At 43.0% G+C, this 16,816-nt stretch overlaps 2 protein-coding genes and 2 non-coding genes across 5 annotated transcripts in view; all 4 read left to right on the top strand.

Annotated features, from left to right (window-relative positions):
* Positions 1-16,816, top strand: part of RASL11A (RAS like family 11 member A) — a 29,872-nt gene that overhangs the window by 7,798 nt on the left and 5,258 nt on the right. The window lies entirely within an intron of this gene.
* RPL21 (ribosomal protein L21) lies at positions 8,236-12,769 on the top strand. 2 transcript variants are annotated; one of them, XM_054821973.1, is made up of 6 exons: positions 8,236-8,331; positions 9,482-9,560; positions 10,184-10,245; positions 11,100-11,212; positions 11,654-11,804; positions 12,633-12,769. In XM_054821973.1, exons 2-6 carry the CDS (start codon positions 9,494-9,496, stop codon positions 12,720-12,722), a joined length of 483 nt encoding a protein of 160 aa, XP_054677948.1. In that variant the 5' UTR covers positions 8,236-8,331; positions 9,482-9,493; the 3' UTR covers positions 12,723-12,769. The 2 variants fall into 2 exon arrangements, with proteins under 2 accessions (XP_054677948.1, XP_054677937.1); XM_054821962.1 differs by having other exon boundaries at positions 8,282-8,360.
* Positions 10,814-10,888, top strand: LOC129201974 (small nucleolar RNA SNORD102). Its single transcript, XR_008575551.1, has one exon. It is a non-coding gene; the product is annotated as a small nucleolar RNA SNORD102 (small nucleolar RNA).
* Positions 11,272-11,404, top strand: LOC129201988 (small nucleolar RNA SNORA27). The gene has a single exon (XR_008575566.1). It is a non-coding gene; the product is annotated as a small nucleolar RNA SNORA27 (small nucleolar RNA).

Here is a 16,816-nt window from a genome sequence, read left to right as displayed (position 1 = left end):
TCTTCATCTCACTTCTCCTTGACTGACCATTAATTTGTCTTTTCTGGCTGTAGTGTTTGTTAAGAGCAGCTGTTGTTGTCTCATTGACAGGGGTTGTCAGAGCGTAGCCAACTCTCATTATTTTATCACAAGCCTTGTGATATGTGATAGTTCCCTTCAACCACTGTTCCGAGGTTCAGGTGATGAAGATTACTTGAGAAATTCACCTTATGCTTATTCTAACATGTTTCTGGCTCAGTCAGCTAGAAAACTGAAAAATGTGATGGCAGGACTGAAAATGTTCAAAATAGGGTGAAAATAAAAGCATACCTATTTTTAAAAATACAACCATTTTAAAGCATCTATACCTTGTGATATCATGGGGTCTGTCTCAGGTTCATCATTTAAGATACCGGTATGTGTAAGACTGCAGAAGCGAAAGACCATTTCCCGTTTTGGAAGGGAGGCTGGCCTGCAAAAAGCAAAGCACTCAGTGAAGGCTGACATTTTCTGACCACAAATTCAAACTCTGCTAAAGCACCTAGGAAATAATATGTAATTGGAATTATAATCACATGTGAAGTGCTTTAATGCAGAGAACAGTGTGCTTTTTATTCCTGTAGTTTCTGTATTTGACTCTTCTTTCCTCTTCTTTCAAGAAGAGGCTATGAAGGCAGGACAGGATTTTCTTTTAGCAACCGAAGATATGTAGAACTAGAGTAAAACAATAATCTTTACTGAAAAATTGTTACAATCTGCTCAGTACTTGAATTTGCAATAATTCTGGTTACTTCATGCATTATTAAAAAGAGCATTTTGTAGCACTATTAAAATAATCAACATGCTACTTTGTCTTTATGTACTCATACAGAAAAAAAAGTACTTTGGCATAGTTTGAAGACAAATTTAAATTTGTGCTTACTGGAATTCAGCAAACACTGAGTAGAAAACATTCATTTACTTGAAATACTAGCAGTATTTTACATAGCCCTTTCCTTCCAGCAAAGTTCTTTGCTGTTTCATAAGCAATTAAAAACAATGATATTAATGGATCTGATTAGAACAATTAATGAGAAATACAACTGGCTACCTCAGATACCAATATGCTAATACAATGCCTTCAAGTATTTACAGAATAGAGAATGATTCCACCCACATTTTTACTTTACACTGTTGCATCCATCAGGCATGTTGCCCTTTTAAACTACAACACCTGATGGTTGAGAAGTTGGAGTTTTGGACTCAAAATGATCTATGGCACTTATGGAGGCCTTTAGTCCAATCCCCTGCTCAAAGCAGGTCTAGCTTGATCAGGTTACTCAGGGCCATGTTGAGTTTTACAAAGCTCCAAGGATGTAAATTCCCCCATCTCCCTGAGCAACCTGGTTGAGTTTTTGACCACCTTTACATTATAAACATTTTCATTATCTTGACTCAGAAATTTCCCATGTTCTAACTTCTGTCCCTTGCCTCTTGTTCTTCTACTGAGAGGTGTCTGTCTCCGTCTTCTCTGCACCCTCCCATGAGATAGCAGAAGAGAGATGCAAGTTTTCCTACTCCTCTGCCAGTTGAGCAAAGCCAGCTCTTTCAGCTTCCTCCACATATGTGCCTGTGCTTCTGCCCTGTGACCATCTTGGTGGCCGTCCACTGGGCTTGCTTCAGTATGTCCATGTTTCTTGTGTCCTGGGGAGCCCAGAACAGGACGCGTAGTCCAGATGTTGTCTCACAGGTGCTGAATGGAGAGGAAGAATCCCTTGCCCTGCTGGCTAACCTCTTGCTAATACAGTCCTGGATGTAGTTGACTTTGCAGCAAGGTCATACTGCTGTTGTCCACTGGGACCGTCAGGTCCTTTTCAGCAAAGCCCCTTTCCACACAGCCAGCCCTCAGCCTGTCCTATTGCATGGGGCTGTTCCAAGCCAGGAACTCCGTGTTTGCCTGCCCAGAACTTCCAGGTCCCAGTCAGCCCATTTCTCCAGCCTGTCTCAGTCCCTCTCAATAGCAGCCTTGCCCTCCCATGATTTGACTGCTCCCAACAATTAGGTATCATCTGCAAACTCACCTGAGAGTTAGCAGCGAAAAGATTGTTTTGTAATATAGTTCCAGTGAGATGTCATCAGTTCAAACTCAGTGTGCCATTATAATAAACTGTTCTTATAGGTGATACTTTCCATCAGGTATTACATTTCACCAGCAAAGCTCATATTCAGATCTACGTAAAGCTAAATCTCTTTGCCCTCCAAAGTTAAGCCTGTCTTGAAAAACCAATTGGCATAGGTTGAGCTTCTGTTAAAATTATACTTTATAGTGAATAAAATAGTCACATGCTAGATATCAGATAAGGAAAAGGTCAACTAAGTCTGGCCCTCACCAGTCTGCATTTTTTCCTAGAGTGCATTTGTTCCGTTTTGGCCTTTGTATTTTAAAGTGATAAAAGGCCAATCCTCTCCTGTTTATTCCTTATAGACAAAAATGCTTTGAAGACACTGAAAGTTTTGCCTGAGCAAAATCATCAATATACAAGAACTGACTTTGTGACACTGAAATCACCAAGAGACCTGCCGTTGCATGAGTGTGAAATGAAAAAAATTGTCTCCTAGTTCCTGGCCAGCAGGTTAAGGACAAGCACTGAAACATTTACAGCCAGGAAAAAAAAATAATTCAACCCTAGGAGCTTCATGTTTTGCAGACTGTAGTTCAGTAATAACAGGAAGTATCTCAGAAATAATTGGTGCACAGTAAGTAAGCTAACTGGGACTGTTGTGTACAAATATGATCACTGATACTCAAGAGAGATGTGTGGGAATGGGAGCAAATGCACAGAGCCTGCTATGTGTCTGGAGGCTCCAAAATCCTGGATTATTTAGCTTAGTAAAACAAAAGTGTAAAGGGGATATCATTCTTCTGTGTAAATAATGACAGAGGAAGAAAAAGGGCAAACGTTGTTCTTCCAGCTAGAAGCACACATAAGATCAGACATAAACAAATGAACAGAAAATAGCAGTGTGTTCCTAATCATTTAGTCAGTTATTTCTTAAACTGTAGTTAATAGCTCCCAAGAGGGCTAGCGAAGGGCTTAAGGGGAATTGTGAAATACCAGATTTTTTAAAATATATTTTAACATTAATTCTACACTTATATTCAATACATTATCAAAAGAAAATTCCCACAAAAATCCTCACATTATGCAGATTTACTGCTGGCAGCAGCTAAGTTCCTCCATGACAGAGGAGCAAAAAGTATCTGTAATTACCAGCTGTGCCAGCCAACAAGTGGCTAACCTAGTCAAAACAACTAAATATACAGCGGAGCTGATGCTGACAATATGAGGAGTTGCTTGTTCCTGGCTAGATGGGTTGGACTCGGGGAGGATACGCAGAGACAGGTGACCTCAAAAAAGTAGTAGCATTTACAAGAAGTTTGAGAAAACACTGCATTAATGAAAAGTTTCCTGTGTAACCACTCCGTTAGTAAGGGAGGAAAGGGACATTAATTGCATTTGAAATGAGGTTTGATAAATCTGAAGTTTGATAAATGGATTACATTATTTGCTACCTGTGAGAAGCCAGTCACAGTTACACAACAGGGTCCTTGCAAGTTCCTGATGATTACTGTATGGTCAGTAACAAGTATTCACTGACGTACAGATACAAGTAGAATGCCATGTTATTCAAATAAGCAGCTGAATGACAGAATTTGTTCAATATTTCAGATTTTATGTGGCAGTCAAGATAATGATTGAAAAAAAGCCATTTGTCTGGCTTCAGTATCAATCTACCTGCATCTAGTAACATTTTGAATTAGCAGTTAATGTATAAGTAACATGAGTGTAATGAAAACTTTCACCCATGTGTGACGTGCTGGACCTCATCATGATTCTTGGTCTATATAGATTTTGCCTTTTCATTTCTCTCAAAGGCACAATGTCATTATTTTCCATTCCTCTCACCATGAAACGCCTCACTGACAATGCAGCTCAGCACAGCCACCTGTACTGGCACTTTTGCGATTCCACAGTGAGCCCATTCAAGGAGTTTGTCTGTACAGTCATTTTTGGAAGATGATAGGTTGATTAGAAACAAATTTCATTGATTTTAATTCCCATGAAACTATGCTCAGGCTTATATTTACAGAATGGGGTTTGTGGGAGAGGGGTTGGACTGACTACCAGAAATAAAAAAGTTGTTAGAGATAGAATCATTGGGGAGCTAGAGACCATGGAAGGGGACAGAGGCATGATTCTGAGGTGGCACATAACAAGATTCTTTTGAAAAAAATGAACAATGGAACAACAGGGTCAACTTAGAGGTGACACAGATGACTTTGGTCAGTAACTTTTTGATCAAAAGTGCAGGGGAGATGCTGCACTTCTATGGATGGGAGCCTGCCATGGGGTAACCAATTAACTTCACAATCTTGATTTTCAATTTAGACTCTTGGTTTTTTAGCATTATCACAAGAGGAACTGCAGATTTCAATCCTCTTTATCTAACACCTATTCTCAATTATTTCTGTTAAAATTTTGCTCCAGTCATAATCAGCTTTTTTTTTTTTTAATGTAATGAATGCATTATGTGAGACACAGGACACCTACACCCTACTGAAGGGGAATATTTTTCATTTTTCACCTCAAAGCCCTTTACAAACTCTCATTAATTTAAATTCCTTCCACACCCCTGCTGAATAACCTAACACAAATGGAATGTCACGCTCAAGACTCTGTGTGTATCACTTGGTTCTCTGAGCTAAGGAGCAAGCCAGATCCCACTGTGCATTAAAATTTCAGTGAAGGATTCCTGACAACCCCATGTGCAGAATCGTCATAGCGCATTTATTCTGTAGAGAGAGAGCTGTTTTCCAGACAGATGCTGCAGAGAAGTGTCAGAAACAAAATGAAGCTCTCCCAAAGAAGATACCAGAATCCTGACTATGGGAGCTTGGGGATTGGAAATGGGGGGTTTTTTTTGTATGGTACTTTCCACTCTGAAAAACAAAGTGATGTTTATCTAGTCCCCACTCCTCAGGCTTCTAATGAGCCCTCCCTGTCAAGCTCCTTTCCCCACCAACTTTTGAGTTGGTTCCCATTGAAGCTGCTTTCTCTGTCTTGCTCTTCCTTCCCTGTCAAGCTCCTTTCCCCACCAACTTTTGAGTTGGTTCCCATTGAAGCTGCTTTCTCTGTCTTGCTCTTCCTCCAAGCCAGGGAGAATAGGAGGGAAACTCAGTCTACCATGGTGTAGTAAGATTTCCAGAGTATGTGAATGGGTGGAGCACCAGCCTCGGACCTTCACAGGGTTTTAGATCTTCACGTTAAGCCGGGCATTGCTGCTCGCGTTCACCCCAGTCTTGAGGATGTTCACCCCACATCTTGAGGATGTGGTGTTTCTGAAGCAGAACCAGATGTGTTTGCTGTACAGCCTAGGAGAAACTGGAATCTGGACCCAACAACTACAGTTTGATCAAGGAAGAGCAGTTCAGGTTGGGTTTCTGAGGGGATGAGGCAGGACAGCAAAGGAAGCACCTGCAGTCTGGAATGTAGAGCTGCAGGTCTCTCCCACGTCTGCTTGGCTGCTTGCTCTGGTTTCCAGACCAGAACTCACCCCACAACTCATGCACCTTTATCTGCTGGAGACAGCCATTATTAAGAGGTCCTTTTGTGAACAACATATAAAGGCTCTGCAGTCTAAGTGCTGAGTAGGCCACAGATCTGCCATGGATTTGGAAAACCATGTATCAAGCGTTGCTAGATAGCATGGACTTGCAGATCAGACCCAGACAGTATGCCCATGGAATGATTCAATGGAGACAAACTGAAACATGACTGCTTCTTTGAAATGTGGAGCTAAAGAAGGATCCTGGGAATGTGCTAATCAAGGTAAATTTTATGGATAAAAACATTATTAAAATTTTGAATAAACCTGTCACGCAAATTATTCAGGAAAAACGTAGCAAATCCTGAATGTCTTACTTGGCCCCCAATAAAGCAGAGTTCAATTAAGTTGACAGTTACTGCTCCCTTATGAATTACACTTACATGCTTTATATGTGGACATGAGTTTCAACACGTGGAGTTTCTTCCCCATTGTTTCCTGCTTGATGTGGAGAAGATTTGGCCTCTATGTAAATCACTGGCAAGAATAGAGTTCAGCTCACTGAAAATGCCTTCCTGCCTTTATTGAATAATGCCTTTGTGCTGGTTTTGGCTGGGATAGAGTTAATTTTCTTCATCATAGCTAGTATGGGGCTGTGTTTTGGATTTGTGCTGGTAACAGTGCTGATTGATAACACGGGGATGTTTTCGTTATTGCTGAGCAGTGCTTAGACAGACTCAAGGCCCTTTCTGCTCCTCACACCACCCCACCAGCGAGGAGGCTGGGGGTTCACAAGGAGTTGGGAGGGGATACAGACAGGACAGCTGACCCAAACTGACCAAAGGGATATTCCATACCATATGATGTCATGCTCAGCATGTAAGGGGCTGGGAGAAGAGAAAGGGGGGGAGGGGGAGGCGTTTGGAATGATGGCATTTGTCTTCCCAAGCAACCATTACACGTGATGGAGCCCTGCTTTCCTGGAGATGGCTGAACACCTGCCTGCCCATGGGAAGTGGGGAATGAATTCCTTGTCTTGCTTTGCTTGCATGCGCAGGTTTTGCTTTACCTATTAAATTGCCTTTATCTCAACCCACGAGTTTTCTCACTTTTACTCTTCCAATTCTCTCCCCCATCCCACCCGAGGGGGAGTGAGCAGCTGCGTGGTGCTTAGTTGCCGGCTGGGGTTAAACCACAGCCTTTTCAGGATTTGGGTTCCTGTCTGTACTTTGCTTGATATCCTCCCTGAAATCTCTCCATCTGTTGCCAATATGCTTCCCCACCTAACAGCTGTCCAGGCTTATAACTATCTTCACACTTGGAAAAGTTTCATGGTACCTAGGCTGAATGTGTATTAAGTGATATAGATTTTTCTCTGCGTAGATACCGGGTGCTGTAAATTCTAGATTTTTCATGGTGCAGAGGTGGAATACAGACACATTTTTCTAAATATAACACTTTACTCCACGAGATTTTGTGTGTAGACAGGGCCTCTGTCTGTCATAACACGCCCTGACAGCTAGCTTTGCAGGCAGAACCTGATAGTGTATTTAATCCTCCATATCCATTTTGCGATCCATAAATACTAAACTATCTTTCAAATGATGATAGAAAGGGCTTAAGCTTAAGTTTTGCAAGACAACATTAGAATAACTGTGAAGTTAGTCAGAGGATCAAATATGTTTTTATATGCCACTTTAAGTAATCATCCCTCCCCTAAATTAAATAAGTGCTTCTTTCATTCAAAACAAAAATTCCTGCAATAAGGGCAACTTCTCGCTGAGACACGTTTTGAACTGTCCCTGCGTGTTTAGCTCAGGGGAGGGAGGCCCTCTTTTGACTCACTCCTGCCTGCAATCGCCTTCCCATGATGATTCCCGTCTGCTCTGATATTGAGGATGCACAAACACAATGAGTCACGCCGTCAGCTCTGGAAGCTCCTCACCAGTCCACTGCATTTCCAGGCACCACACAGCTGATGCAACCTGTGGCTGTATAAAAGATCTTTGTTCAGAATCTGTACTTTGTTTATGAAAAAACTGCCACACAAATTGGAGATTATGGCATTATAATAATAAGAAACCCCATCACCATAATAAGAAACTCCAAACCTGGGCAGCCTTTTTGCTTCTGCTATTGGTTTGCTTCTCCCACCATGCCTTCCTGCCCAGGACTGCCTGGATCTCCAGTCAGGCAGCTGTGACTGACACATAGTAGCAGAAGGGTCACATTACTGCAAATTTAAATTTCGGTGCACTTCTTTAATAATGTAAAACAACTTCTTGGCTGCTTATATTTTAAATTACCAAACATCATTCCTTATGGACGGCGGGCCAGCCACTCCACCACACAACGCGCTCCTCAGGAGGATCCCCGACAGACACCTGGCTCGTTTTCCCCGCTTCCCTGCCACCCCCGCTGCCAAACCTCTCCTAGCCTCCTCTCACGGCACAGCCGGGACAGTAAAACAAACAAACAAACAAAAAAACCCCAACAAAACCCGGCATTTGTGCCTGCTTTAGCGAAAGGGCCAAACTTCTGCCGGGCCAGGTTCTTGGCCGTTTATCAGGATCAACGTACAAGGGCTTCCTTCACGAGATTTACCTCAGGCAGGCAGGCAGGCAGGCAGGCAGGCAGACGCCTCCCCAGGACTTTCTCTCAGGCGCGGCGCGGGCAGCCCCGCGAAGGCCCCGCTGTTAAGGGCGACCGCGGCACCGCCTCTTTCCTTTCGCTCCGAGCCGCCATTTTGTAGGCACACACGGGGAGGTGTGTTGAGCTCTGCTCGCCGGCCTCAGGTGTCTCCGCGGCTCCGGGTGGTGGTGGGGAGGCCGGAGGGCGGCCGGGCCACGATAGCGGCGGGGCGGGTGGCTGGCTGGCTGGCTGGCTGGTGGCTCCGACTGGGGCGGTACGGCACGGCCTTGCTGGGGCTGAGGGAGCGGGGAGGCTGCGGCCTGCAGGCCGCGGTGCAGGGAGCCGGGCTGGAGCGAGCCGGGCCGGGCGGCTGCCGAGGCATGGAGGGAAGGAGGGAGGTGACCGCCGAGGTCGGTGACGCGGCGAGTGTAGGCGCGGGGGGAGCTGGGCTCCGCCGAGACAGCGGCACGTGGCCCCGGGCCTGTTCAGCCCCGTGGCTGCTGGCGGGATGTCGAGGCCTGGGGAGTGGCCTCCCGTAGGCCAGGCGGCTGGGGCAGCTCCCCGGGGTAGGCCCCGGAGTGGGGGTCGCCGGGTGCGGCGGGACTCGGGCTTCGCTAACGTGGCTGGTGTCCCTGTCAGTCTGCGTAGTGTGCGCGCCTTGTGTTGGATGCAGTAGCGGCCGATAAATCCGGTAGTGCAGATGGTGCCTTTTGGGGGCCTTGGGAGGAGGAGCTGAGGGAATGGGGCTTACTCGACCTGGAGCAGAGGTGTCTTTGGGGGCACCTGATAGCACCGTGATCACAAAGATGGATCCTGGCGCTTGACCGGGGTGTGTGGCACAATACAAGACGACTGGTTTAAGTCAAAATGAGAAGCTCAGACTAGTTATAAGGAAAAAGGTTTTTGTCATGAGAACAGCTGGGCCTCCAGAGAGGCTGCCCAGGGAGGCTGTACAGTAGTCTCTCTCCATCCTTGAAGGGGTTTCAAGACCTGACTGGGCAAAGCCCTGTGCAACCTGGTCTGATCTCATAGTAGGCCTTGCTTTAAGCAGGAGTTTGAGCTAGGTGACTTGTTAGCATCCATTCTAACCTTATGGTCCTCTAAATACTTTGTTCTATGAATGTCTAAGTTAATAACATTGCTTGAATTGCCCCAGCAATTTGGAAGTGGTGTTGTTCTGCATAGGCTTAAAGATTTGTTTTTTCTAAAATGTCTGAAAATGCCATCAGTCAAATTTTTAGTGAATGAACTAGTAGTTCTGAATACTTTGCATTCATTTTTACAGTAATTGGCCAAAATGACGAACACAAAGGGAAAGAGGAGGGGGACACGTTATATGTTCTCAAGGCCATTTCGCAAGCATGGTAAGTACAACCTTGTAGTAAGAACGCTGTATTAAGTTACTGACCTGTTGGATGTCAACAGTCCCCTAAGTAGCATTTGTAAAACAATGGCTTGTATCAAAGGATATCTGACAACTAGGGCTAAAAACTATAGAACAACGTGCAAGTAAACTCTCAGCTCTTACAGTTTATGTATTGGTATTCCAATTACTTTACAGTAGTAACTGCTAATTCTATCAGTGCTTGAAAATTAATTTGAAGGTGAAAAAAATATTTCAACAGTTACACGTACTTAAAATGTATGGTTTGTTGCCTCTTAGCAATGAGAAGCGATAACAGCTGTGTTCACAATGAAGTAGTAAATAGTTGTAATGTCTTTTCAACTTCTGCATTAGGAACGGCATGAAAGCTGTAATTTTTCCTTAGTTGGATTTTTTTTTTAAATTGGAGCAGGTGGAGAGGTAGTTGTAGAAGAAGGCTTGATTTCTCAGTTTTTTGTTTTTTAAATTTAATTTAAATTTGAGATATTTTTAAGACAATTTTATCAAATGCATCTGTGTCCCCCACCCCATTTGGCAGGGGAATGTGTGTGTGTCTGTGAAATCGTGAGCTTCATAAGTATCCAAATTTGTATCTCTTGACAGGCGTTGTCCCTCTGGCTACCTACATGCGCATCTACAAGAAGGGTGATATAGTTGATATCAAGGTACTTTCTAGAGTGCTATGTAATTAAAAGCTAAAGCAGTGTAATCCTTTTCAGTCTCCAGTTTCTTGAGGTAGTCTTTTTCATTGCTTGGGTCATGTGTGTCAACACAAGTACCCACTGCTCACTATTGAAGTGATAATGGAATGGCAGTGCTACTGAACCAATAGTAATGCTTCGGTGTCACATGCTGGTTTATGTGGGTTCTTTATATATATGTGTGTGTATATATATTTATTTATTTGTCTGTGCTCTGTTACTGTGTGTTCAGCTGAAAAAAGTAATGTAAGGATACATCATATAAATATGGGGGGAAAAAGTGAAACAGCATTTTCCATCACTTGCTATTTTCTAGAATTTGTCCTTTAAAATCAACTATACTTTAAAAATTAAGTTGTAGTGAATCTGAAAGCCTTTCACCAGGGAGTCCTACTTCATTGAATCCTTTAGTTTCATTTGAAATGTAGGGGGTTTGTAATAATCGCACAGAAGATGGTGTGTAATTTGCTTGTTTGTTACTTGAATCTTGGAGATCTGCACTGTTCCAAATTAATACGTCTTGACACACTGGAGCTTGATGATGATTGTCTCCTGTGATTGCTTGCTGAAAGCAAAGTGATCAGTCATTTCACCGACACTGAAAGCAACCAGAATTGTCATAGCAAAATTTGGTAGTCTTCAGATGTAAAATGCATGGTTATAAATTCTAATTACAAATAAAATAGGAGTATTTTTAAATCAGTCTCAAGTAATTTGAAGGATGTTCTTTAAATAATTTGTAAAAAAGTCCTTGATGTTGCTTTTTTTTTCTTTTCAAGTTAAAATTTACCCTTTATTCTTGTTTTACTTCTTAACAGGGTATGGGTACTGTTCAAAAAGGTATGCCCCACAAGTGTTACCATGGCAAGACTGGAAGGGTATATAACGTTACTCAGCACGCTGTGGGCATTATTGTTAACAAGCAGGTTAAGTAAGTAATGAAATTCTGTGTATCAAACCTTTGTATTTGGGAAAGTTGATCTGTAATTGCACCCTCCTTTCACTTTACCAGTTAGACAGTTATTGTCTTGATTGGTCATTCAAGGTGGGTAAAGTGTATATCCTTTTAATAACCCAAGCAAATGATGCTCATTTGACTTGGATCCTGTCAGAGGAAACAGTTTTTATTTTTGAGCGGTACTTAATGACATTGCCTAATGGGGATTTTCAGCCAACTTTCATGTTGGTACTGAAGCCCTTTTTAAATATTAATTCGTAGCTGTATTCAGCGGGATTTTGTATCATTCAGTCAGAAAAGGACAAGTTGTAGGGGTTTTTTGGGGGTGGGGGGGACTGGGCTGGAATACAGTGGTAATTCTTTGTTTGCTACAAGCTTAAGTGCAATAGACTAAAAACTGATTTCTTTTATTAGGGGCAAGATTCTTGCCAAGAGAATTAATGTGCGTATTGAGCATATTAAACATTCCAAGAGCAGAGACAGCTTTCTGCAGCGTGTGAAGGAGAATGAAAAGAAGAAAAAGGAAGCAAAAGAAAAAGGCATTTGGGTTCAGCTGAAACGTCAGGTAATATTTTTATTATAGTTGACACATTGTTCATTCAGGTCACAAAAAAAGCTAGAACCAAACTAGTTGAGTAAAATGTTGTTTTCTTCCAAAAAAACCAGTGTGTTAATTGAGCTCTTTCTGTCAGTTTTTAAAAAATAAAAAAAACCACCTCACATTAATGAAGCTGCTTATAGCATTCTGAAAAATCCAGGTCTGTGGCAGATTGTGTCGGAGGTGTCTGTTGCTGCCACCCTTGCTTGTGTTTGCAGTCCTTTTGCGGGAGGTTACTCTTTTTTTGAGAGCAGAGTGGCAGCATCAGCGTGTCTGCATCTGAGCTGTCTGACATGTTTGGTGTCTGAACAACACTGCTGTTCCTGGGTGCCTTGGCTGTGAGCAAAGGAATGGATGCTTCCTGTTGCTGATCTGCAGCAGAAGCTCTGGCTGATTTCTGGGATCAGTGTTATCTTTTGGTTTAGTTGAATTTAGCTGCAACAGTTTGTGTTGTAACTCTTGAAGAAAAGAATGAATAACTAGACCTTAGAGAGGGGATAATGGCTGTTGCTTCTGTAACCCTGGGGTACATCACTTCGTGATAATTCAGATTAGTAAATTGCAGAGGGTAAAGTGTAGGTGTTTTTCTTTCAGCAATGAGAGTCAAGCACACTTTCTAGCAGATCATTTGCTTACTGTTACTCTTTGAATCAAATTCTAAAGAGACTAGGAATGGTAAAATTGCTGTAATGTTTATATAATCGTGTGATAAATGGTTGTCAAAATTACTTTTCTGTAGGGTTGCTTTTGAGTTTTAGTGCCATGAGGTTTTTCTTTTTTTTTTTCTGTTTACAGCCTGCTCCACCAAGAGAAGCACACTTCGTGAGAACTAATGGCAAGGATCCAGAGCTGCTGGAGCCAATTCCCTATGAATTCATGGCATAATGCACATTTAAAAAAATAAATTAAAGTTCTGGTTTTGGACAAGCGTATGCGATTGTGGCTGATTCCTTTAGGATTTTTTGGAACAGATGCTTTAAAAACTCTTCTTTTATTGAAGTTTATTTAACTTGCCTTACAGGGTGCTTGGTCATTTAAATCATCTGCAGCTTTTGCTGGTCAGCTTAGTCATTTATATAGACCATAAATTCTGAAATTCGCTAATGCTTAGTGATGATCATGAAGGAATATGAGAGAACGCGGAATATTTCACCAGCAAACTAAGAGCCTATACCAAGAATTGTACAGTATCACTTGAAGGTTTTTTTTTTTTTTGGTGGGAAAAGAGATAATGGGCTTCAGATTTCATTGATAGAAGCTTTTGGCCAAGGGGCCTCAGATTAATACCAAAGAATTGTGGAAACTGCTTTTGAAAGCAACCTCTTGAGAAATGGCAGGGGATTTTGGTGTTTCACCACTGTAACCTGCAAAAGAAGGATTTTTAGAACATCCCCAGGCCAATAAGTGTTCTTTTGAAATAGTAGTAGTTTAGAAACAAGGCTTTTCTGAAACTGCCAGCCTTGTAACTTGATTTTTATCATTTTAATTGGCTGGCATAGCTGAACACTTGCATATTGTACATTTATTATGTGTCTGTTGAATCTAAACATCTATCTGGATGTTCTAATGCATTCCTCTCATCCCGTTGATTTTAGTGACAAATCACAAAAGCCCAGTGCTACCTGCCTGGGGTTTCTTGAATGGAAGAACATCTTCAGCCAACTACTGACTAACCAAAGCTATTTTTGTGAGCTGTGTTTGAAACAGCGTGAAAGTAACCTGCTTAGTTAGCTTTGAACATGCGTAAACTCAAGCTTTGCTGTTACACTTAATGGATAAATAAACTTTTCTAAGCGTGATGTAAGGCGTTGCTTAGCTAGCTCAAGTGATGTAAAACTAATGTCTACGTGTAGAGAGAGTAAAATACTAGAGAAGCTAGTGACATCAAGCAATTTGTAGATACTGACTTGAAAATTACTGAATAGTCAATTGCAGGGCAGCTAGTAGGCTTGGGAGTAAGAAATGGAGAGGTGAGGTTTGCTTTTTCCCTTAATGCTGAAGTGCCTTAATGAGCAGAAGTGTCAAACCGTACAGGTTGGTTGTAAACTAAGGGATTAATACCTGTTTGCATTTACCTAACATTTAATTGTGGGTATTCCCATTCTCATGGAATGTAGTTTTTGGACTTTGAAGTCATTGTCTGGCTTGGCCTGGTATTTAAGGATGACGGGCTTTAGGCACTGGAGGTTCAAAGTCACAGTGAGCAGGTACTGCATTTGAAGGTTCTCCAAGCTCCCATCTCAGAAGATGGACCTGGAATGACTTTGGAAATGCCTTGAAGAAAATGGAACAAATCTTACCCATCAACAGACTGACACGTGATATTAGTACTGTATTTTGACACAGTATGTATTGGGCGTGGCGGGCACAACCATCTCCTGAAGCAGGGTTGATGAATCTACCTTAACTTTCACTGTTGCAGCTTATGCATTTAGTTTTTGTGATCAAGTGGGGTTTTCTTGGAGCAGCTAGATCTGTATACTAAGCCTTAGACTTTTAATAGCTTCTTTGGCTTGTGGTCTTGCACAGCAATTTAAAATCAGTATTTGACCCACAAGATAAGTGTTGTTTTCCATTAGGCTTCGCACCTGAAGGAGTTAAGTGGGAGATTTTACAGGTGTGATCTCTGGTGATGATATTTTAAATTTCCTTCTTGTGCATGCTTGTGCAAGTTATTTTGGTTCTGTGACTCCTATCAAGACTCAAGTGGATTAGCTGTAGCATCATGATGAAGTTGTTAACAGTAACTGTAGGTGGTGGGTAGTTATAAACTTTTGAATTTATTTTCAATGATTTGGAGTAATAAGACTAGGCAGCATGCAGTGGTCTCATTTAAGAGCTGTGCTTCCAGAGGTGCTGTGCATAGCAACAGTTTTCAATTTAGTCTCGGTGGTTTTAAGGTCACTGTGCCAACAGTAGATGCTCTTAAATGCATATTTGGAAGTTGGGTGTGGACTGGGAGGAGACAGAGGGAATGCTTTCCTTGGTCAAGATTCCCAGAAATGACTGAAAATGAAACTAGGTTTTATGAGCAAGAGAATAGCTTTTTTGGTTTTTTTTTTAATGTTTGAAAACAAGACAGATTTAACCTGTCTTGGGTTTATGGACACTACCTGTTAGTTGCTTTTGGTGCAGTGGTTGTTTTCCTGGTAATCTCAGGTTTGCAGAAGCACAGCTCAGATGCTTACAGATCTCGGTATCTGCTGTTGAAGTTTGCTTCCCGTACGTTCAGCTGTCCTGTTTTTGCACAGTCCTGACAAAAGAGGGAGATCTGTGAATTGAGTTGTTGAAGAACTGCCTGTCAGGACATCTTCAGTCATGAAACTAGTGTTTAAATTGAAATGCATTCTTCTTGATAAAAGAAAACAGTTTTAGGTGTATGCAGAACTTGCAGAAGATTTGGGAGGGAAGGGGGTGATTTCAGCAGTTCAGCCTCTCTGCCGCTCTGGAGGAAGCGTGTTTCCTTATGGCGTTTGGAGTTGCAAGTTCCTCACCCCTGTACTTGCTCTGGAGGGGTTTTACACACTAGACCCATACGCTGTGACCAGTTCTCTGCCATCCTGTTCTGAGGCCGTGCCTGGCAAGCAAAACCTCGCAGCGAGCGTGCCAGCTACAGGCTAGGTGTTTCCACGCCGTGATGGTTGACTTTTGTTTCATTCCATGATACTTTGAATTGTGGAGAACTGTTGCGAAAGCTGCAAAGCTATAGGTTTCCCCTGTAACTCGACACACCTGGAGCTAGCAGAATTCGGGGAAAATTCAGGAATCCCTAGTTTACAAGGCAGTTGTGCAGAAGTTCAGTATTACATGTTACCAGGCCCCTTCCAGCACAGAGAGCTGGTGGACAGGCTGTCCCGATCCACCATGTGGAGAGTGAAGTGCTTATGGATTAGCACAAGCTGTTACACTTCAGTGCAGTGCTTTGTCTGTTCCACAGAGCCTGATTAGGACGTGGGGGCTGAGCTGTCTTCTCCATACCAGGTTTTACTGCCTCGAACCTTTACAGCTGGTTCCCTGCTAAAATCTCCTGTTGTCCCTTAGAGAAGCAGCAAGGAAGCCTTCTCCTGACCTGTCAGCTTTGTCTTTTTTTAGCATATCGATGACACTGAGATCTGAGGTTTGAGGGCTGTGTAGGCAGTATTAGTGCTAATCCTGTGTGTGGGCAGGAAGGTCAATGAAAGGGCAGAAAGGACTGGGGAGGAGGAACCATGCTGGTGCAGAGGGGCTTCAGACTGACGATCCTGGGCAGGGGAAGCGTGCATGCCTGAGGGGAGCAAGGGGTGTGCAGACACCTCCCGCCCCATTCCTGGGGGCAGGCAGGAATGTCCAAACAATTCATGCTTTTGTAATCTTCCTGTTGTGTGTAACAGATGGGGGAAAACAGTCTTGATGTTCCCTCCCTTGTCCTTTGCAGTGCAATCCTGGACTGGTTCAGAGGATGCCAAGAGCTGTGCGTACACCTGCCAGAGAAAGTGGTCCTCCCTATTCCAGCACAAGCAGATAGGATCCCCTCGTCCTTGCAGAGACTGCAAGGTGCCACGGGTTCCTGTAGTCCAGGGGGTGTGGTGGAAAGGCATGGTTGAATGGCTCATCCTTGTCTGGTGGCACCTCATGACTCAGGGGTGTGGGTAGTGTCTCCCACAGTGCAGGGGACACCTTGCTGCTGCAAACGGTCATCTTGCATGGGAAGAAGGTACCAGCTGTCCCTGCAATGCTGAGGGTGGTGGTATGGAAGACAGGTGATGAGCTTTTCATGTCTGTGCATCTACTTCAGTGAATGTACTACCAAGGTCTACATAGGAATCAAGTTGTAGCTGCTGGGATTTAGATAGTCATAACTATCCTTGCTCAAGCGTTGGATAGGGACATCACTCCCACCAGCCCAAGTGGTGTCCATACAGCTCAGGAACCCACAAAATGCAAAGCTCTGGTTGAGGTTGCTGATTTCATTTTCCACTATCTGGAGGAAGAGGCTTTGG

This window comes from Grus americana, chromosome 1, assembly GCF_028858705.1.
Source record: "Grus americana isolate bGruAme1 chromosome 1, bGruAme1.mat, whole genome shotgun sequence".
NCBI lineage: Eukaryota > Metazoa > Chordata > Aves > Gruiformes > Gruidae > Grus > Grus americana.
The sequence above is the reverse complement of the archived record's forward strand: the minus strand, read 5'-3'. Positions and strand labels throughout refer to the sequence as shown.